At 54.0% G+C, this 21,319-nt stretch overlaps 2 protein-coding genes across 2 annotated transcripts; one reads left to right on the forward strand and one right to left on the reverse strand.

Moving 5' to 3' along the window:
• Positions 1–488: 488 nt before the first annotated feature.
• Positions 489–6,971, reverse strand: CCDC25 (coiled-coil domain containing 25). The gene is made up of 9 exons (XM_032185508.1): positions 6,901–6,971; positions 5,910–5,957; positions 5,298–5,337; positions 4,578–4,629; positions 4,206–4,281; positions 3,567–3,670; positions 2,809–3,011; positions 1,783–1,828; positions 489–1,326 (listed from the first exon to the last, which is right to left on the reverse strand). The coding sequence occupies exons 1-9, from the start codon at positions 6,923–6,925 to the stop codon at positions 1,297–1,299; spliced, it is 624 nt and encodes a 207-aa protein (XP_032041399.1). The 5' UTR covers positions 6,926–6,971; the 3' UTR covers positions 489–1,296.
• A 1,886-nt stretch (positions 6,972–8,857) lies between these two features.
• ESCO2 (establishment of sister chromatid cohesion N-acetyltransferase 2) lies at positions 8,858–21,073 on the forward strand. Its single transcript, XM_032184968.1, has 10 exons — positions 8,858–8,906; positions 9,815–10,778; positions 12,658–12,745; positions 15,087–15,147; positions 16,675–16,798; positions 17,800–17,931; positions 18,183–18,272; positions 18,835–18,978; positions 19,224–19,408; positions 20,371–21,073. The coding sequence occupies exons 1-10, from the start codon at positions 8,860–8,862 to the stop codon at positions 20,507–20,509; spliced, it is 1,974 nt and encodes a 657-aa protein (XP_032040859.1). The 5' UTR covers positions 8,858–8,859; the 3' UTR covers positions 20,510–21,073.
• Positions 21,074–21,319: the final 246 nt, after the last annotated feature.

Consider the following 21,319-nt stretch of genomic DNA (forward strand, 5'->3'; position numbering starts at 1 on the left):
AACATTTTGGTTCCAGCGAGAGCAAAAACTCCTCTCGGGGGGGTTAAGATTCACCCTTCACCCTAAATTCGGCCCTACACGGGGAGGATTTCCTCCCCTGGAGGCTCTCCCCCAGCTCCCAGCACCCATGGGTGCCCCCAAAAAGCACCCTGGGGGGGGGACATTTGGGGATATTTGGGGAGCCCTTTCCCAAGGCCGGGAGCTGCTGCGGGGAGGAGAAATCCCAAATCCCAAACACCCCCCCCCGGGGGGGGAAATTGGGGCAGAAAATGGGAAAGGAGAAAAGGGAGAGAGGAAAAAAAGGGGATGGGGGGGGAGAGGCCGGCTCCTCGGAGCCCTAATGGGGATTAATAAGGTCTGGGGGGGGGAAATGGGGGCAAAACATGTATGGGATGGGGGCTCCCTGCCCCCAAACCCTGCTCCAGGAAAGGGGGCAGCACACGAGGAGGTTTTAGCAGCCCCAAAATGAGTTAAAATCGGGATATTTGTCCAGGTGCTGCACCGTTTATTGGGATCGGTTCACAAAGACCCCCCCAAAAAAACCCCACAGAGGGCTCGGGGAGCTGGGAGGGGGCGCGGGCACCGCACAACCCCCCCCCTGCGGAGTTTTCCCAGCAATTAATTGTTAATTAAACCAAATTAACCCCGGGGGGGGGGGTTGTTCTGAGGCACGCGGTGCAGCCCCGGTGCCGCGCCGGGGTCGGCTGCACCGATTCGGAGCCCTCGTTTGCAGCCCCGTAATTAACGAGCCTTAATTAACAATTAACGAGCCTTAATTAACAATTAACGAGCCTTAATTAACAAACTGCCACCTTCACAGCGGATTTACAAATTTACACCCCCCCCGATCGCAGAGGGATCCCTCGCCCCCAGGGATGTGCAATCAGCAGCGGGGTTTTGGGGTCGGGCGACCCCAAATCTCTGCTTCTGCCCCTTTTGGGGGACAACGCAGCAGCGAGGCAGCCCGATTTGCCTTTTTCTTCCTCAAATCTCCCAGGACTTGAAGCTGCGGCAATAAACCCGAGCCCCCAAGGTCTGCTTCCTTCCACCCGAGGGGGAGAGGTGGGTGTAGGATCGGGGATTTTTTTTCCCCCCCCCCCCCTTTCCAGAAAGCGTCCGCGGCTCGGAGCTGGTGGGGACGCCAGAACCAGGCGGGTTGGGAAGAAACGGAGTCCGAGTTGACAGTTTTTTGGTGGTTTTGGTGGTTTTTTTTTTTGGTGTTCTCGGCGACGGCGACTTCCCCAGGCGTCCCGCACCACCTCAGGCTGGAGAAAGGAGTTTTTTGGTTTTTTTTTTTTACATAAAATCGTCGGAATCGTTGCCATCCTGCGGGGAGAGAGAGAAAGTCAGGACGGAAAGGGGCGAAGGGGAAGTTCAGCAGGAGCTGGGTTTTGCCATTTCCCCTGGGCTCCTGCCCTCTCAGCGAAATCCGAGAGGACAAACAGCCAGGAGGAAAAACTGGAGGATTCCTGAAAGCCACAGCCTCCTCTGGCGCTTTAGCACGCAAAAAAAAAAAAGGATTTTAAGCTCAGGGTCCCCCAAATGACCTCCAGGATCCCTCCTCTGACCCCGCTCACTCCAGCCGTGCGTTTTGCACCCCCCTAAAAGCAGCAAGGTTGGGGGTGCCGTCAGGGAAAACCCTCTGCTCGCATTTCGGGTCGCCCCCCAGCAGCCTGCGAGGCTGCAGCCCGACTTAAAACTCCTCCTGCTCCTCCTCCGGGGTGGGAAAGGGGATTTTAGGAGGGTTTCGTGCGCGCCCTCAGGGTTTTTGCGGGTTCCTACCTGGTTGGAGGACATGTTCTCAGCCTTCATTAAGGACGAGTAGCTCCTGAAAGGGAAATCGTGTTATCTTACAGGATGCATTTCCCAAACCCACTGACAGAGGCGTTCTGATGAAACAGGATAGGGTACCAGAGGGGAAAAAAAAAAATAAAAAAAAAAATCTATTTCTCCTTTCCAAATTGAGGCTGGAGCGAATTATTTGCTTACCTTGTGCTCTTTGGGTAATTAAAACAAACCGGGGAAAGAGCACATGTGCTGTGCAGGCTCTTTCTCTGCAGCCTCAGCAGCTTTGTCCAGAACTCAAATCGTCCCAGGGGACAGAAAAAACCCTTTTAATTTTTGGGTGGTGACTGCTGCTGCTTTCTCCTGGTTCTGTTTGCACCTCGAAACCCCTTCCTGAGGTTTCTGGGTGTGGAATCCTCGAGTTTTGGATCTTTCCCGGTGTTGAAACCTCGAGTTTTTCGAATTCCAGCCTCGTTATCGCTCGAGGAGAAACAACAAAGTGCTCAAAGCGAGCCCTCGGGGCCGGCCAGCACGTCCTGTCCTGCAGGGGGGGAGGCAGGAAGGAGGGGGGGGGGAAAACGAGGCTTGCTGGATGGCAGGAAGGTCAGCACGACATTTCAAACCACCTTTTGGGCTTAAAAGCGATGGTTTAGGGGGAAAACTGAGGATCCAGACGCTTTTCCCAGCGCTGGGGGACGCAGCAGGAAGCTGAGACACAAACCTGGAGCAGGCTGAGGCTGCTCCCACCCCACAAGGGGTTTTTTTGTTTTTTTTTGCCTGATTTCCCTCGAGCCAGCGGCAGATTTCGAAAGCCGGGGCCCTTCCTGCTAACCAGAGCTCCCCGTCGAGTTTATTTGAGGCGAAAAAAAGGGGAAATGGATTTATTGTAGAGACAAAAGAAACCACCGGGCCGTGCAGACACCGCCGCAGCCGGTCAGCTGAGCGCGCCGGGCCCGGGATTAAACAAGCTGCTGACCCGTGACCGTTCCCCCGGCGCTGGCACGGCGATTTCTCGCCCCTTACCTAAGCTCTTCCAGCTCCTTCTTCTTCTTCATCTCCTCCTTCTCCTTCCGCTTCATCTCCTGGATCTGGGCTTTCTTCTCGTTCCTCTCCTCTCTGTCGCGGGCTTCCTTCTCGGCAGCCAGGTCGGGGAAGCGCTCCACTTTGGTTTTCTCCAGCCGGTTCAGGATCTCGTTCACCTTCTTCTCCACCGTCAGCATTTTCACCTGGGTGGAGCGCAAAAAAAAACGAAACACCGGCCTTAAACACACAAAAAATCCTTTAATTTTGGCACCCTCTTTCGCCTCCTTGGCCAGGAGCAGCCCCGAGGAGGTGGCAGCAGGTCTCTGAGCACCACGAGGGGCTGAGGGCATCGGGTGCTGCTCGCAGGGGGTTCTGCACCTCTGGTTTTGGAGAGTTTTCCATCCCAGCAGCCAGGCCAGCTAGGCACAGCGTTATCTGGGGATAATTTTCCTAAGTTTAGATTTGGGAATGGCTTCCCTGACCCTACAGAGCTCAGCAGCTCTGCTTTTTCACGGGTTTAACAAGCGCAGAGGGAGCTGCGGGGCGAGACAGCTCTCAAAAAAGAGGCAGCAAAACCAAAATGCTGCCTCGGACACCTCGGGGACACCACAGAAACTGTTCCTGCACAGCAGCTTCAAGCCTCAGCCCTTCCAGACATGGCTGCAGCGCCCCTGGGGAGCTGATCCAAGGGGCAGGCTCCTCGGGGAGGGTTTGGGTGGGTTTGAGCGTGTCCTCCCGTGCCTGCAGCGAGCACTCACGTCCTTCTGCCTGTGGAAGCCGATCTGCCCCACGTCCATGTCCGCCGTTTTCTTCAGGTTGGTCCACGGCGTGTACACCACGTTGACGTTGTTCATCTTGCAGCCTGGGGAGGAGAGAGAGAAAGGAAAAGGATCCGATTTCTCCCCCCGCCGAGAGCGGATTTTAAAGCTCTCCGCGTGAACACGACCACTGAGGGTTGTTCTGGCCCCAGATGTCACTGATTAGGGGGGAAAAAGGGAGAAAAAGGGGGAAAAAGGGGGAAAAAGGGAACAGAAAAGCCCCAAAACACCGCTTGCTGCTGTGACGGGGGCGCTGCAGGCGGGGCTAACGAGCTCCAGATGCAGATTAACGAGGCCCGGCCCTGCCAGAGGAGCGAGCACTGGGGAAAGGGGGCCCCAAGGCGCTGGGAGAGAGGAGAAAGCAAGGGCAGAGCTTTGAAACTCCTCCTGCTGGGAGCCTAAAAGGCAGCCCCGGCGGCTGCGAGCAAGGTTTATCCCCCAAAAAAGCAGCACGGGATGGGCAGAGGAGAAGTTTGGTGAATATTTGATCCTAAATAACCCCCCCCCGGTGAGGAGCAGAGACGCCAACGCCTCCCAGCCGGCTCCAGGAGGCCTCCTGCAGCCAGGATCCTGCCTCACCTTGGATGCTGTTGGCTTTCACGAGGTGGGCGCAGTCTATCAGGACTTCTTTCGGGATGTCGTCCACCGTCTGGCCCTGCAGCAGAGGGGGGCAACGTCAGCAGCTGCCCCCGAGCACCCGAAAAACCACCGGGGCCGCGAGGGGAAGCTCTGCGAGCACGCCCAGCCTTCCTGCGCTCTGTTTTTTACAGGTTTTGGGAGTTTTTTGTGGTGTTTTTAAGGAGAGGCTCGAAGAAACGCACACAATTTGTGCTCTGCTTTCCCCAAAAGGGCTTCAGGGAGCAGGGAGGGACTCACCCAGGGCTCCCCCCGCACCCCCTGGGCAGGGAAATGCTCCCCAGGGCCTTTTAAACACAAGTGCCGTGAGCTCACCTTGTGCAAGCGGAGGTAGACGTGGGCAGAAGAGAGCTTGTCCACGTGAAACCTACAAAATAAACCAAAATAAACCAAAATTAACGCGTTTAGCAGGAGGGGAGGGATGGCAATCATCCATTTTGGGAAATTTTCCTGCCTAAGGAGCGAAGCAGCAGCCACTGCACGGGCAGAACCAGGGAAACGTTCCTCATTTATGCGTCTCCGTGCAAGGTGCTTGGGGTTTCTCCCCCTGGGAGCGCCGTTCAGCTCGATGTGAGGCTGAAAAAATTAAAATTAAAAATTTTCTCCCCTTCTTTTTTACTAAGAACTCATTTTATTTGCAGGGTGAGCCCTCCAGCACCGCCGTGCGTGCCAAAAACTCCCCCCGGGTGATGCTGCTGCGAGCTGGAAAATACCAAAGGGATGGGAAAAGAAAACTTTTTGGGGAGGGCTGCTCACAAACCTCAGCGAGGCGACCCACGGATGAGCTCCAGCCAGCTGCGAGCAGGATGGGGAATCCCCCTTCTCCTTCCTGAACTAAATGAGAACCGAAACCACGCCACAGATGTCAGGGAGCTTCCTGCTGCCAGCTTGAGCTGCTCACAGCGGGTCTGAGGCCAGCAGCTCTGGCTCAAAACACCCAAAATCTCTGCTCCTGCTCCCTCCCTCGGCTCCCCGGGTGCTGGCTGCCCTCGTGTGATTCCCAGAGCTGGGAATTTTGGTGGTTTTGGTACCCACCAGATGTCCTCGGGCCAGCCGTACTTGATGAGGTCTTCATCTGCAAAAAAGAAGCGTCGGTAAATCTGTCACTGCATCATCCCAGCCCCTTCCCAGAGCAGAAATCAGCCACGAGGGGGGCTCCAGCACGTAGGATGGCGGGAATCAGTGCAGGGGTGAGGCTGAGGAGCCCCCAAAATCCCACTCCTGCAAGCAGGAGGCACAACAGAACCCAGGGGGAAGCTCCCTCTGGTTTCCCACCCATTTCCCTAAAGGAAAGGGCAGGGGAAAGGGACTCTGGAGCACAAATGCGCGGTGGGAAGAGGAAAAGCCCAGGCTGAGCAGGGAAATGGAAGGCTGGTTTGCAGGAAATCAGCAGAGAACACCCAAAAAAGGTGCCCTGGCTGTCTCCAGGCAGCTGGGTTTGCACCTCGTTTAGTTTCAGGAGCAGCTGAAGTCTCGGTGACTCTATCCAGAGGGTTTCAGAGGGGTAAATCAGAATAATCCGCAGGACTGGATGAGGTTTCAAGCAATACACGAAGCCACCTGGCCCCAAATACCCTGGGGAACCCCAAACCTACCTCCAGGCGCCCTCCCGCACACCCCCAGCAGGCTTAATTTCGGCACACTCACTTTCGTACTTATCCTTGCCCATGTAGATGGTGTAAACGGCAGGAACAGCTGGGGGAGAGAGAGAAAAACAGATCAGAAAGGGCTCGGGCAGCCTCACGGGGAGCCCCAGGGGCTCTGCTCCATCACTTCCAGCCCGGGGGGAGGTAGAAAGGTTCTGGTTTGTACCCAAAACGCAGCCTCGGCGGCACAGAGCCCAGGCATAACTTCTCAAATGAAGCTAGCGCTGTTTTAATTACGTTTGGTGGTGAAAAAGGCAGAAATTGGGGGTTAGCAGGTGGAAAAAACCCTCTGGACACGTGGGAAGGGGAGATCAGGGAGTGAGAGATCACCAGGGGCACGGGCACGACACAAACCTGAAATTAAACGCTCGGGAATGAAGTTTTACAGGCAGTAATTTCAGGAAAACGAGGCTCACGCTGCCAAAAGAGCAGAATACTGACAGAGAGGGGAACTCTTAATATTTATAGGGTTTAACTCCTGGATTTTGGAGCATTTTGAGCAAATTGTGAGTCTCCTCCTCGTGCTCCTGTGGTGGGAAGGGGTCGGGAACCTCCCAAAAAGCTGGGGTTGGAGTGTGGGGGGGGGTAAATGGGGCCGGGGGCACCTCCCCTCGCCGCCGAGGGCTGTGAATTTGAGGGATTTCTCCCCAAAGGTGCCAGGGGGGTGGCAGCACGCAGGGGGGTGGCGCTGTGAAGCCCAATTCAGCCCAGTGCGGCCCATTTTAAACCAGTGGAGACCAGTTTAGTCTAGCAAAGCGTGGTTTAACCCGGTTTAGACTGGTTTATCCCAGTAGAACCCAGTTTAGCCCAGTATAACAGGTCCAACTGAGCCCGGTTCAGCCCAGTCCGGCCCAGTAAGGCCCAGCCCGGCCCCGTAAGGCCCAGCCCGGCCCCGTAAGGCCCAGCCCGGCCCAGTAAGGCCCAGTCCGGCCCAGTAAGGCCCAGCCCGGACCAGTAAGGCCCAGTCCATCCCTTTCCGGCCCCGCGCTCACCGCCGGAGGTGAAGTAGAACACCATGGCAGCAGCGCCGCCGCCGCCCGCTCCGCCCGCTCCTGCCGCCGGGGGCCGGAAGCGAGCAGGGCGCAGGCGCGCAGCGCGACGCCGCATGCGCAGAGCGGGCCCGGCGGCGTTGCCATGGGCCGTGCGCATGCGCCGCGCGGCCGGGAAGGTGAAGCCGGAGAGGGCTCTGCGCATGCGCACGGCGGGAGGGAAGGACCGGGCAAGGAGCGTTCCCCTGTGTGAGGGGGCAGCTGTGCGCATGCGTGGATGCGTGTGAAGGGGCAGCGGCGTGCTGTGAGGTGAAGGCACCGGGATTAAACACAAAAAGCGCCGTTAAAAGCAGCCAGGAGGGTTTTTAAGATAAAAAGTCCAAAGGCAGGCGTTAAAAGCTGATATTTTTTGTATGAGCCAGTAATAAGCTGCGGGTGGGCTGGGCCTGCCCACCTTCGGACTACAAGTCCCAGCATGCACCGCGCGCTCCCACCGCCCGGAGGCGGCCCCGCGCTCGCAAGGCACGCTGGGAGTTGGAGTCTCCCTCAGGCCATCAGGCGAGCTCTGCTACCTGATTGGCCGGACGGCGAGCGAGGCGGGTTCAGAGAGCCGCTTGACCAATGGCGATGCGAGGCGGGTTGAGTGGCAAGGAGATGGGCCAATGGGGAGGGGGGGCCGGGCGGGCGGGAGAAGCAGCGCGGGTTTGAGGCGCGGGAGCGGTGGCGGCGGGGTGAGAGCGGGGGCGGGGGGAGGGGGTCCGGGGGGGGGGGATTTGGGGTCGGGGTTTGGGGTCTGGGGTTTGGGATCGGGGCTCTTGGGGGTCTGGGGCCTGGGCCTGGGTCTGGGTCAGGATCTGGGGTTGGGGCCAGGGTTTGGGGGCTGGGCTGGGATTTGGGGTCTGGGGTTGGGGTTTTGGGGTCAGGGGCTGGGGTTTGGGGGCTGAGGTGTGGGGTCTGGGGCCTGGTTCTGGGGGTTAGGGGCTGGGTTTGGGGTCGAGGAGTTGGGTCTGGGGTCTAGGATCGTGGGTCTGGGGTGTAAGAGCTGGGTTTAAGGCTTGGGGTCTGGGAACTAGGGTCTGGGATCTGGGTTTGGGGGTCTGGGGTCTAGGAACTGGGTTTAGGATCATAGATCTGGGGTGTAGGACCTGGGTCTAGGGTTTGGGGTCTAGGGTCATGTCTCTGGGAACTGGTTTTGGGGTCTGGGAGCTGGTTTTGGGGTCTAGGAGCTGGGTCTGGGATCATGGGTCTTGGTCTGAGGACTAGGATCATGGGTCTGGGGTGTGGGGTCTGGGTTCTAGGGGACTGGGTCTGGGATCATAGGTCTGGAGTCTAGGACCTGGGTCAGGGGTTTGGGTTGTAGGACCTGGGTTTAAGGTTTGGGGTCTGGGAATAGGGGTCTGGGAACTGGGGTCTAAGATCTGGGTCTGAGGTTTGGGGTCTGGGATCATGGGTCTGGGGTCTTGTAGCTGGGTTTGGGGTCTAGGACCTGGCTGTAGGAACTGGGGTCTGGGATTTGGGATCATGGGTCTGGGACCTGGGTCTGGGGTTTAGGAACTGGGTCTAGGATCTAGGTTTGGGGTCTGGGATCATGGGTCTCGGGTCAGGGAATTGGGGTCTAGGACCTGGGTCTGGGGTTTAGGATCACGGGTCTGGGGTTGGGGTCTTGGTCTAGGGTCTGGGTCTGGGGTTTGGGGTCTGGTTTTGGGGTCTGCTCTGGGTCTGGATCATGGATCTGGGGTCTAGGAACCCTGCTGGGTTCCCTCCGGGCAGGGAAACCCCAAAACCCTGCCCTGAGGTGCTGTAGGGTTTCACCCTCCCCAGGACAGCAGGATGGGATGGAGCTCGCGCCCCTCCTCCTCCCCAGCCTCCCCTTTCCCTTCCTTCATTACCAATTTGTTCCTTTTTTAACCCAAAATCTCTCTCACCCCACTAAAATCGTGTTCTAGGCGCCCCGGCGGAGCCATGGCCACGCGCACCCCGCAGAAAAGGAGCCGCAGCCCCCCTGACAGGTCCGTTAACCCCTCCTAAATCCTTATTTTCCTCATAAAATCGATTTAATGCTTTATTTTAAAAACAGAGGAGCCACATTCCCCCTGATAAGTGTGTTTAACCCCTCCTAAATCTTTTATTTTCCTCATAAAATCAACCTAATGCTTTATTTTTTTTTAAAAAAAGGAGCCACAGCCCCACTGACAGGTCCGATAACGCCTCCTAAATCTTTAATTTTCCTCTTAAAATCAATTGGATGCTTTATTTTAAAAACAAAGGAGCCATAGCCCCTGATAGGTGTGTTTAACACCTGCTAAACATTTTATTTTCCTAATAAACCCACAATCTAATGCTTTATTTTAAAAAACAAAAGAGCCACAGCCCCCCTGACAGGTCCATTAACCCCTCCTAAATCTTTATTTTTCCTCATAAAACCAACCTGATGCTTTCTTTTAGAACCCAGACTAACGTTTTCTGCCCGAGGGGTGAGTTAGATCCCCCCAAAACCCTCCAAATCTTTTAATGCAAAGCTGAAAATTAAAAAAAAAAAAAAAAAGCTGAGGAGGAGGGAGGCAGCAGGAGGGCAAATTCCCGAGGTCGGCTGCAAGCAGGGGCAGGTGAGAGAGGTGCTGTGAAGGAAATTGGGGCTTTTCTCCTCATTTTGGGTGGTGCTGAAGGTGTCGGTAGCACTCCAGAGAGCAAAACGCTTGGAGTTTTGATCATTTTGGTCCAGGAATTGATTTGATGTTTAAAAAAACCCACAGAGAGTGGCAAGGTTGCGGTGTTTTTTCTGAGGTCTGTGTTTTTTATGGGCACTTACAGGTACAGCAGCTCGGCCGGGTGAAACTTAAAGAGTTATTTGAGCGAAATAAGAGCTGGAAAGCTCGGAATTGCACCCAAAATGTTTGCTTTTCACTTCTTTTCGCAGCCCAGCCTCTGCTTTTGAGACCCCGGTGAGGAGAGGGCCGCTGGGCTTCCTCGCCGGGCTGTCACCGCGCAAGAAGTGCCGGAGGCACTGGTGTGCGTCCCAAATCAAGTGGTCTCCGGGCTCTGGGGACGAGCAGAAGGAAAATGAGGCTGATCCTGCAAAGCCAGCGCCCTCCAGGAGGCTGGATGTGTCCCCCCTGCAAGCTGCCAACCTTCCCAAATCGGAATCGGCCCCGAAATCCTCCTGCCAGCCCCTGGTGCCCGTGGTGTCTTTCTACAGCAAGGAGAAGCGGTACCTCACCCTGCTGGAGAGGAAGCAGCTGGCGGGGAAGCTGCTTTTTGGGGAGGGGAAGGGTGCTGGAGGTGGCTTGGATGCGAGCAGGAGCACGAACCTCAGCGGGAAAACCAGCGCCAGGGCTGCGACAAGCACCAAACACGGCAAAAACGCCCCAAAAAACCTCCCCAAAGCAGCAGTGAAGAAGGTGAAGGCGCCCCCCCCGGCTCCGAAAAGCGGCGTGGAGAAGGAGAACGCTCCCTGCCTGGTGAAGAAGAAGATGGACTCGCCCTTCCGAGTGCTCAGCCTGACGGTGAAGCCTGCCTTGAAGCTGCAGGCGGGGGCGGCTTTTTTTTCCCCCGGGAAGAGGTCGCGCTCTAAAAAACCCCCCGGAGAGCCCAAATCTCCCCAAATTCCCCCCGGGGCTGCGGAAAGAAGCCCGGCGGGGGCAGCTGGCGCAGCTCATTCGGCACCTCCAAGCGAAAATCCCAAGGTGGGGGGTTCCCAGAGCGGGATTGCTGCGCCTCAGGAGGGAGATGAGGAGCCCGGAGAGGATTTGAGGCACGGAAAGGAAGGGAAAAGTGCAGCGTGTGAAGGAAAAGTGTCCCTGCAGAGCACGGGGGGCACCCCTGCTGTCCCTTCCAGCCCCCCCGAGTCTCCTGCTGCAGGTGACAGCGACGCAGAGAAGGTGGTAGGTGGCAGAGGGACACGTCCTGGTGATGTGGGCTGAGCCAGCTTGGTGAGGAACCTCAGAGGGTCCTGAAAAAGGAAGGGCAGCTCCCTTGCACCACGTTTTCACCAAAAAACCAACCCATTTTCTGGTTCTCTAGGGCCTTTTTTTTAGGGCTGGGTGCTGTAATCGGGAGGCGCTAGCCACCTCGGGCTGCTCCCTGGCTGTCTTCTCCCCAGGGTTTCCCAGCAGACGCTGGCTCGGGGCTCCCCTCTCGGAGGCAAGCCCGCATTTCTCACCCTGTGACAAACCAAACTCCTTCGAGCTGGCCTCTTGGAAGAGCTGAGAGCTCGCAGGAGCTCGCTGGAGAGGCGTAAGCAACCCTTACCCCTTGTGCCAGCAGTGAAAATACTCCTGGTGCCTGATTTAACTGTTCTGTGGGTTTTTTTTGTTTGTTTTTTTAACGTATATCTCGTGCTAACGTATGGCCCTGCTTTTTTTTTAAGCGTTTTTTTAAGCACTGTTTATTTTTATTTTATTATTTGGAGGAGGGTTGGTTAGCTCGGGGTGTGGACCTCGCTTCCTGACACGATGCTTAGGTGTGACAGGGAAGGGTGGCACAGAAATGCCCCAACGCAGAGCTCAGAGCAGGTCCCCAGACGACTTTGTGACACCCGGGGGCGTTTTTTCCTCACCAAATTCTGGCATCAAAGCCACGTGGGAGCAGGGAGGGCAGCGGGGGGCAGGGAAACCTGCACGGGCTGAGCTTGGCCTTGATCTGGTTTCACGTTCTGCTGGAGGCAGCTGCTTCGCCCGCTGAGTGCCCAAGGCTGGGAAAAAAACATGCGAAAAGAGCAGAGTTTAAGGCAAAAAATCAGCTTGGCAAACTTTGATTTTAATAGAATTTACGTGGGAGGCTTCCAGAGTTTGTTTCTGTCGAAAGAAACAAAACAAAACTCACCCCACAAATCCCTCAGCTTCAGACGTCTCTGGTTTTAAAGAATCACCGGGATTGTTAAAGCACCGAACGCTTTATTTCCTTTAATTGTAATTTAATTGCCTAATTCTTAAATTGTACAATCGTGCCCTGATCATAGCGGGCGTCAGCCTCGAGGGATGGCAGAGGAAGAGGTAAGAAAGAGCCAAGGTTCATTATCAGGCGTTTTAGGACTGCCTGGAGAAGGTGGGCTTTCTCAAACACTTACAGCAGACCAAGGCAGAAAAAAATAATGAGAGCAATGACACGAGAGAGTGAAAATAACTAAATAAAGGGAAATCCTTCAGGATGTTGACTGACAAGCTGGGGAGCCACTACAGAGAAGTGATTTTTCCAGTGATTTTAGAATTCCTCCCTCCCTTTTCCTTTTTTTTGGTGGATTTGTCCCTTCAGACCTAAAACCGTTTCGTTCTGGAGCTGCTTAAACTGCACTTTTTAAGGCTATATGGAGGGATCTTTTCCCTTTAGGAGGGAAATCTCTTGCTTAATTGAAATAAAAACCCTACAAGTTTTGAAGGAAAGGCAGCCCTTAATTTGGATGTAAGGCGCAATAGTGTTTGCTAAGGTGCATAAGGTGTTAAAACAGTGCTTGTGTTCCCTGCTCAGGTCACAGTCAGGATGCAGGCAGGTGAACGTTGCTTTAATTAGACACCTAAATTAATTTAACACTTAAAACTTTCTTAATATATAGGGAACGCTCTCAGAATTCAGCCTGAGGTAAGGAAGGAACCGTGGTGAAAAATAGCCAGGTGTCAGCAGACGACAAAAAAGCTGGAAGGAGACATGATTTTAATTCCTTTTTGCACCTCGGCAGGGGTGCTGAAACTGCAGGGGGCTCTGTAGCTGCTCCCCGAGAGCTGGGAGGTTTTTTTTTGACCCTAATAAAATTGTCTTAATTCCCAGGGTGCTGAGGAAATCGGCGCTGCCCCAGCCCAGGAGCCGGATGATGTTATTCCTCCGAGCCCATCTCCGCACAGAGGGGACAGGGAAGGTAAGTTGCACCCCACCTCTCTCGGCCTCTGGACGTTTGCTGCAGGGAAACGAGGTGGAAGAGGCTTTTTAAGGTCTTTTAGCATCCCCCAAGAGCAGCTTCGCCGAGTTCCCAGGCTGTGCTCCGGGTTTGTGTCCCAAAAAGCTGGGCAGAAGCGACGGAAATCTGTGCTCATGGCGAGCAGACGTCAACTGGGTTTTGTCCTGGTACCCAACCAGGCCTTCCTCTTCACCTTACTGCTCACCAAAGCCCAGTTTTTCCCCTATTGCCTTCTTCTTGGACTAAATTACCCCAATCCTTCCACTTTTCCTTTTAAATCTTGACTCTCAGTCACCCGACATCATTTGTTTGCTTCCTCCACGCCGAGCCCTGTCCCTCCTGGCCAGGCTCCCCCGCTGCTTCCCCTCCTCCTTATCTCACCCTGTTTTTTCCCAACCCTTTCCAGCCTAGGAATGCTTTTTAAATCAATCTCTTCCACCTCCCTCTCTGCCATCTACAGGGCCGGGAGCATCTGTTATCTATTCCTGGTGGCGGCCCAGGGAGCTCCACCCTGCATTTCTTGTCTTGGCGGTGAATTTTTGACGCTAATTATTGGACCAGGACGTTTTTGGCCCTGCCAGCTTTCCCCATTTTCTTGTAGCAGGTTTATCTACGCCAAATTTCCCCCGCTAATACAAGGAAATTGTCAGGAATTAGAAATTAATCGCCAGGCTTTCATTCCTCCCTTGGGAATGCCAAGGCTGTAAAAGGAAAATGTGTTGCTCGTGTGTTTTATTTGTAAGGCAAAACAAGCCACTGGCCTCGGCCTCCTGCCTCACGTTCCAAGCACGCCCTAACGTGTGCCAGGAAGCTTGCAGAAATGTGCAATTTGTGTGTTTTTCTCCCAATTCCCTGCTTTTTTTTTTTCCCTTTTCCCCATTGTCAGCGTTACCTTTTCTGGCCCCGATAGCCTTGGGTCAGCCCGCTCCGTGCCAATCCGAAGATGCAGAATTTACCCGAGCGTTTTCTTTCCACCGCGTGGAAGTTTTTAGGTCTTTTAGGTCTTAATGGAGCTAATGATCGGCTCCCGGGTAATTATTTCATTGATAATTGAACTAAAAAGACGCTGCAGGTGGTGTCATGGGCTGACATCTGTGTCCTCTCCAGGCAGCATTCACCTCTGGCTCTTCCTCTCAAAGTTATCACTTTCTTGGCCCTGTGGCTTTCTAGGAGGAGATTATTTCACATTTGGCTCTTTCTGCTTTCAGCCCTTCACCTTCCTGATGCGTTTTCCCCGTGGATTTCTGTCCCTGCTGTGATTCCCTGCACTCCAGTGCATTTAAAACCCCCTGCTGGAGCCAAGTTTGTCTCACTCCACTCCTTGCACATCTGGACTTAATCTGTCGAGGAAGCTGCCAGCACTCCTGAGCTTATCCCTTTATTTTTTCCCCTCTTTACACTTGCTCCACACGGGAGCTTGTTTGATTTTGGAGCTGTGAGCTCTGTTTTCCTGCTGCTCATCATTTCTGTGCCCCCTCTCAGTGTCCCGAGGCGCCTCGCGCTCTGCAGCTGGCCACGTTTCTGTCTTTGATCCCCATTTTTCTTTGCAAGGCTCCCGGTTCTGCTTCCTCCACCTGTTCAAAAATCTGCTGCCCTCACTCTCCCCCAAACCTCCTGGCGTTATTTGTCTGCTGGGGCCCTTCCCAAGAAGCGTCCTGGCCCTCTACGCTCCTGCATTTCTAGGAAATTGGAGGCTTTTTGTTATTTATTGCTGCCTTCTTCCTGACTCCTGAATCCTTTCCACTTCTGCTCTTAACGAGAGACGTTTTTATTGTGTCCTGAGCCTAGAAAGAACTGGTTCATCCTCACAGCCTGGGTTTTGGAGGCTGTCAGCTCCACTTGTCAGCTTAGGCACTTTCTTAGGTTTCTGTGATTACCGAGAAGTCTCTGTCTGTTAGCAAATCCAGTCAGAAATGAGAGCAGAGAGCAGCTGAGCACTTTGCCTTAGCCAAAATAAGGGAAAATTAGAAACCTGTGCTTGATTAACTCTGTTAATAGCCAGAGGAACACGACCACAGCAGCAACTTCTGCTGGATGTGACTGCTCCTGATTGCAAACGTCAGGGGAAAGCTCAGGGTGCCCTGAGCAGTGCCATGGAGGTGAGGACGTGGGGACACCACTCCTGAACAAAACTTTAATGTATTGCAACAGCGACAGCTTCCTGGCAATCCTAAAAGCTCTGTAGGGTCCAGATCCGTGTCACTCTGAAGTCTCGTTGGTGCTTGGATTCCTCTTTCCATGCCTCGACGTGTGCTGCAGCTAAAGATGACCAAAGCACAATAATTTCACTTCTCTTTTCCAGCTTCATCCTCAAATGCAGAGGTCTACCCCATATTCAGTGCTCTCCCTGCTACCAAGAAAAGGTATGTTCATCTTCTTCCCAGAAGAAGTTAATTTTACTCCCAGACGAGTCTTATCTGCAGAAAAAAAAAAAAGTTTTTATACATTTACATACAAATACACGTTTTTACACACACACACGCTCAGGACAGGAGCTTGGCTTTCTGTCTCTGTGCACCGAGAGAAGAGAAATCAGCCTTGTGAGGTTTGGGAGTTGTTTTTTTCTTGTTTTTTTTTGTTTTGTTTTGCTTAAGGGAAGGCCAAACAACAAATGGAGCACTGGGTTTAGGTGGCTGCTAGCCCGAGAATAAGGAAACACACGTTTGTTTGCTCTCCGTGGTACATTTAGCTTGTGGTTTTGCTATGGTTTTGAGCTGATAGGCTTCACTTTTGGAACTGTAAAGGAAATCAAGGATTTCTCTTAACTGTCATTAATAAATAAAAATAATTAGATAGATAAAAAATAGATAAAATCATTAGCAAAAGGTTGGACAGTCTCAGGATGTGTTCATCACCAAAAATGGCACAGCACTGGTGCTGTTTGGGCCCCCTAAAGGGTTTTTATGTCTTTATTCATATGATTTCTGTCTCTGTGGCTGGGGTTCCCGTAACAGCGGTGACTTCCAGTCTCTGTGCTGGCTGTCCCCTCTGCTCTGCCCTCGTGAGACCCTCCCTGGAGCCCCCCAGCACCAGAAGGACAGGGAAATACTCAAAGTTGGCCTTTTGGTTTTGTAAAAAGCAAGATCTTGCTAAATTACCTACAGGCACTGTGCCTCCTAGCTGCCTGGCGAGGCGTAGCTGTCCTAACTGATGTCCCTGCTTCTGAGCAGCTCCTTTCTTTGATTAATTTCCTGCTGCACCCTCAGGTTTGTGGTGGAAGAAGACTTTTCTTCCCGTGCAAGAGCCAGAGATGTGAATCCCTCTCTATTAAATCAACTTCTCGATACGTTTTGCTCATAAGAGAAACACCCTGAGCCTGCTTTGTTGTGACCATGCAAAAATCAACCACAAAAAATTTTAAAATTCCTTAGAAACGAGCCAAAACAAACCTTCCAAAGCTCGCTGCTACTGTAGGGCTGTGCCACGGAGAGGTGTTGAAAGCGAGCTCTGATGGCAATATTTGCTTTCCAAATTCCTCCCGTGGGTCAGGGGGAGCGCTGGGGTCTGGCAGTGCTGCTGGTTGGGATTAGCTAAATTCCCTTTAGGATGGAAATCTGTGAAGTTGTTTGGTGTCTTCTCCAAATGAGCTCCCCGTTCGGGGTCACAGCACAGCAGTTAAGATTTCCCCTTTTAAAATTGCTCGAGAAATGCCTCAATCCACGCAGAAGCCGAAAGGTAAGGTTAGAAAAAAACATCATTATTGACAATTTTAACCAGTGCTCGTTCCCTGTAGCTCAAACCCACGCCACAAACTGGTGAATTCCTGTAAATCCTCCGTGTCTGGGTCACCAGCCAGGGGAAAAACGTGTCTCAGCCCGCTCCCCTCAAAGGGTTTTCCCAAAATGTTGCTGAAAGCCGCAGGGCTGACTCTTCTCTGTGCTGATTTTCAGGACGCAGCCTGCTCTGGACGATCTGAGCTCTCCCTTTGGATCCAGCCCACCTGCCAAAGCAGCTCACGGCCTGCAGAAGAGCAAGAGGGCGAAGGAATCGTGCTCCAGGGACCAGATGATCATCGTAAGGCTCCCCCGGGGTGCACTGGACTCAGGGGGTGTCTTTGTTTTTTTTTTTTGAAAGCGTTTAATAAGGCAGGATACAACAGATTGGGAAGAGCTGGTGCTAAATAACGCTGATATATTAGAGCAGAGCTATTTTTTCCCACTTTTTCCCCATTTTCCTTTTCCTTTATACCCTAACTCTACGCATCCCCCCTTCCCACCCCCAGGGGCTAACACTTAGCGTGATTTGGGTGAAGAGCTGAGTACTGCAGCCAGAAATATTGAACAAAAACTCCTCCAGGAGGCAGGCAGAAGCAGGAACCGGGCTCCCCCTTGCCCCAGGCGGGTCCCTGCCTATTTTTTACCCTGCCCGAGTGGATCCAGCCCGGGGCTGCGCCCACGGCAGAGGACGGTGGCAGGATTGGGACCGACGGAGAGCCGGGCACCTTCAGGACAGAGGGGACACCTTCAGGACACAGGGGATGGATGGGGACACCCAAAAGGGGACGTGGAGAAAGGAAAAGAGCTGCTGCAGGGGCTCGCATGCAGGGAAATAAACCAAACCCTTAACAAGCACATGCCACTGCTGAACAACCTGCTGCACAACTGGCACCCAGTTCCTTTTCTCCCTGCGCTCTGACAGAGCTGTGAAAATGTTGCTGGTTTGTTTTCTTTTTTTTTTTTTAAGAGAACTGGCAGAAAATCCCCTATGGTTCGCCTTTGTTTTTGCGGTGTGGTTTTACGTTGTTGGCGCGGAGTTTCGCCCGTCCATCTGCTCCCAGCCTCGTTCCAAATAACGCGTTCATTGTACCCTGCGAGTGATTTTATGCTACGTAGCCCTGAAAGTTCTGCAAACGAGCAAAAGCTCTGCTCCTCTTCCTGCATTCCCACGAAACCAGACACTCCAGCCTGATTATTGTTGCCCCAACCCCCTTCCTCCCCTCGTTCCTTCGCCCGAGCGTGGTTTTGAACCCGAGCCCGCGGGACCCACGCTTTATCCCACCTCCCTTTCTCCCCCAGGACGCCGGGCAGAGGCATTTCGGGGCCGTGGGCTGCAAGTCGTGCGGGATGATCTACACGGCTGGCAGCCCCGAGGACGAAGCCCAGCACATCCAGCACCACGAGAGGTTCCTCGAGGCGCTGCGCTACGTGGTAAGGGCCCGGGGCGGCCGCCCAGGTGGGGCAGGGAGGCAGCTGCAGGCAAATATTTTGCCCTATTTTGTCACCCAAGAGCGAGCTGAGCGTGAGAGCTGTGTGCAGCTGCAGCCAAAGGTCGGATGGCTGCGACCTGGCTTTGTTCCTGCACGCCGAGGTGGCTCAGCTTACGGCTGAATCACTTCCCCTCTCGCCAAACTGCTAACTCTGTGTTGTTTTTTTTTGTTTTCCCCCTCTCTCTGCGGCAGGGCTGGAAGAAAGAGCGGGTTGTGGCGGAGTTCTGGGATGGGAAAATCGTCCTGATCCTTCCAGCTGACCCCAAGTACGCCGTCAAGAAGGTGCGAGGCTCTTTGTTTTGGGGGGTTGTGCTGCGGGGGGAGTTCTGCTGGCCGCGCTCCCCGGCGCGCGAGCAGACATCCCCTGGCAGTTCGTGGGGCTCGGTGGGGTCACAGCAGCTCTGGTGTGAGTGATTTGGGGCTCTGAGGATGCACATCCCACCCCTGCCCCTCTGTTTTGTCCCTAAATAACCAGCACAACCCGGGCTCTCCAGTCCTTGAGTGCTCTGCAAGGGGGAGATGCGAGTGAGAGCCCCCTCTTGGTGCAGGCAGAGGGAACGGCTGCTGGCAGGGGGCTCTTGGTAAATGGGGAAGTGTTTTTTAAATAAAAACAGCACCCGAAGAGCCTGCTTTGGGCTGTCTGAAAAACAACAAAACTGCCAGGCTGGCTGCAGGCATCACGGGATTTCAAAAAAAAAAGTTGCAAAACATTTTGTGGCTGCTTCGTGAAGCCTGACCTTGAGTGAGCACGGGATTATTTGAGGGAAGTGAGCCCTTTTCGGGGGGGTTTTGTGCTGAGCTGAGGAACTGTGGGGCCTTGACGCGTCCCTCACTTTCTCCTCAGGCCGAAGACGTGCGAGAGATCGTGGATAACGAGCTGGGATTTCAGCAAGTGGCCCTGAGCTGCCCAGCCAAGACCAAGACCTACCTGTTTGTGTCCAATGAGAAGACGATTGTCGGGTGCCTGGTGGCTGAGTCAATCAAGCAGGTGTGATTTGGGAATTAATTGGGAAGGGGGGAAAACTGCGGGCTCATAATACACGAAACCCTGTTCTTGCACAGGAGAGGGAAAAATAAAACGCAGGAAAACCTCGTGCGGGTATCTGTGCGAGAGATTTGCACAGAGCACGCTTCCACCTCACCCTGCTTTGGGTTTTCTGCCCTGTGAAACCCCCCCTGGGGGGTCTCAGGGACTGGAAGCAGCAGCTTCACCCTTTTCCTTGTCCCTTTCAGGCGTTTCGGGTGCTGGCCGAGCCGGTGGTGGCCGCGCAGAGCCCGGGGCAGGACCCTCTGCAGCAGCACCGTGCTTGGCGCTGCTCCACGCGCCCCGAGCCCGCCGTCTGCGGCGTCAGCAGGATCTGGGTGCTCGGGCTGGCCCGCAGGAAGGGCGTCGCGCGCCGCATGGTGGACGTGGTCAGGTACAGGGAGGATCCCAGCGGGTAGGGGCGGCGATATTTTCGGGGAGGGAACGGGGATCGCGGCCGAAAGCGCTCGGAGGCAACGTGCTAAAGGTGTGGGCTCCTCTTGCCCAGCACCTCTGAGATCCCCTCGTCCTGGGGTGGGGTTAGCAGGTGGGTTGAAACCCGGGGTTATCGGATTTATTCATGTATCTAAATATTGGTGGTGTAAATAAAGGTGTGTTTGAAGCCTGACACGAGTGGTGGCCAAGCTAACGGCGGAACACACAGCTCCACGGGCTGCCTTTTCCGAGAGAAAGCGTGCTGGAAGAGGTTTTTATTTACGGAGCAAACACTTCACGTTCTTCCGAGCAGGAAATTGGGAGCTTTTCAAGTGTGTTTGGCTCTGATCAAGCACGAGGAGGGCGTCCCCCATCTGTTCGAACCCTGCCTCGAGGTTGAGCTTGGTGGCTATCCATGAGCCTGTCGTAATATTTATCTAGATAATATTTATCTCACGATAATATTTAGATAATATTTATCTCACGAGCTTGTAGTAATATTTATCTCGTAATATCTGCTCGCTGTACATCTAAATATGCATCTGAAGTGTGGCATACATGTAGATTTATAAATATATAGCCAGATGCTGTTGTATCTGGAGCTCAATATTCTGAAAATCGATCAGTCAGGGCTGTTTCTCCTGCCTCCAGAGCTGCCAGTGTTTGTCCTTAGGCACGGTGATTTCTGTCTGTGCCTAAAATTGCTTTTTTTTTTTTTTTTGGACTAACCTGAAAACGCCTCCTGGTTCCCGAAGCTGGAATCCAGGAGGGCCGACTGCGTCCTCAAAGCCTTCCTCTCCGGTGTGAGAGCCAGGCTGAAGAAGCGACAGCTCCCGGCAGCGAGGGCAGGGCAATTAGCGGAGTTAAATCAAGGAGCAGAGGGGGGCTGCGGCCTGCTGACGGCTCTCTCCTTCCTTCCAGGAGCACCTTCATGTACGGCAGCTACCTGAGCACCGAGGAGATCGCCTTCTCCGACCCCACGCCCGACGGGAAGCTGTTTGCCACCAGGTACTGCGGGACGCCCAGCTTCCTCGTCTACAACTTCGTGCACAGCAACTGATCGGCCTCGTTTCTCACACATCGAGGGGAGCTGAAGCCAGCTGAGCTAATTCTTTGTTTTTAAAGTAACTCGGTGGTGCTGGTGCCTGGCTGAACGCTGCTTTCCTGCTGCCTTCTTCCAGCTCTGGGAAGGTTTCCCTGTTGGTACAGAGTTGTGGTGGGGTTGGGAACCTGCTGTGAAACCGAGCAGAAGCTTGCTTGGCTCGCAGATAATTCTTCTGAAAGTTAAAAAATTTAGTGCCAGTAACTTAATTCCTTTCAGAGTTTTAATATAAAGAGGGCTGCTTCCTCCTCGAGGCGTGGGTGTTCAGCCCCCAGCTCTGCACTGCGTGTGTGTGTGTGAGCAGCTTAGGAGGGGAGCTTGATGTGCACTGTGCTTGGAAATCGATCCTGAACGTGCAGGAGATGAATGTAAAGGGCTGGGCTGGGGCAGAGCAGCCTCTGGATGTACGCAGATGGCGGGGAGCAGGAGCTGGGTGTAAATAGTTGGCTCGGGGCAGGATCTCTCTCAGCCTCTGCTGTGCGAGGTCTGGAACCTTCCCAGCGGGGTGCAGGGGGAGCTGCCCCTGCCTGCTCAATAAATTGTGTGAAACGCTGCTGCTTGGGCTCCTTTCTGTGCACGGAGGAGAAAAGGAAACCAAAAAGCTCTTCTCTTTAAAGGAGGTGGCTAAAACAGGTCCCTACAGGACCAGGAGCAGCTCTTCTCCAGCCCCTTTCCTAACCCTGAGTCCAGGAACCTGCAGCCCCTGGCGCTGAGCTGCTCCCTGGGGGTGCTGCCCACCCGCACCCCTTTTCCCTTCAGATTTAAAAA

Source organism: Aythya fuligula, chromosome 3 (genome assembly GCF_009819795.1).
Source record: "Aythya fuligula isolate bAytFul2 chromosome 3, bAytFul2.pri, whole genome shotgun sequence".
In the NCBI taxonomy this organism is placed as follows: Eukaryota; Metazoa; Chordata; class Aves; order Anseriformes; family Anatidae; genus Aythya; species Aythya fuligula.

Excerpts from the sequence above, each read along its gene's own strand:
- CCDC25 (XM_032185508.1), bottom strand. The coding sequence starts at position 6,925 with ATGGTGTTCTACTTCACCTCCGGCG. Across the intron at positions 4,282-4,577 it reads TCTACCTCCGCTTGCACAAG|GGCCAGACGGTGGACGACAT; the intron begins GTGAGCTCACGG and ends CCTCTGCTGCAG. Across the intron at positions 3,671-4,205 it reads GAAAGCCAACAGCATCCAAG|GCTGCAAGATGAACAACGTC; the intron begins GTGAGGCAGGAT and ends TCTCCTCCCCAG.
- ESCO2 (XM_032184968.1), top strand. The coding sequence starts at position 8,860 with ATGGCCACGCGCACCCCGCAGAAAAGGAGCCGCAGCCCCCCTGACAG. Across the intron at positions 12,746-15,086 it reads GCACAGAGGGGACAGGGAAG|CTTCATCCTCAAATGCAGAG; the intron begins GTAAGTTGCACC and ends TCTCTTTTCCAG. Across the intron at positions 19,409-20,370 it reads CGCATGGTGGACGTGGTCAG|GAGCACCTTCATGTACGGCA; the intron begins GTACAGGGAGGA and ends CCTTCCTTCCAG.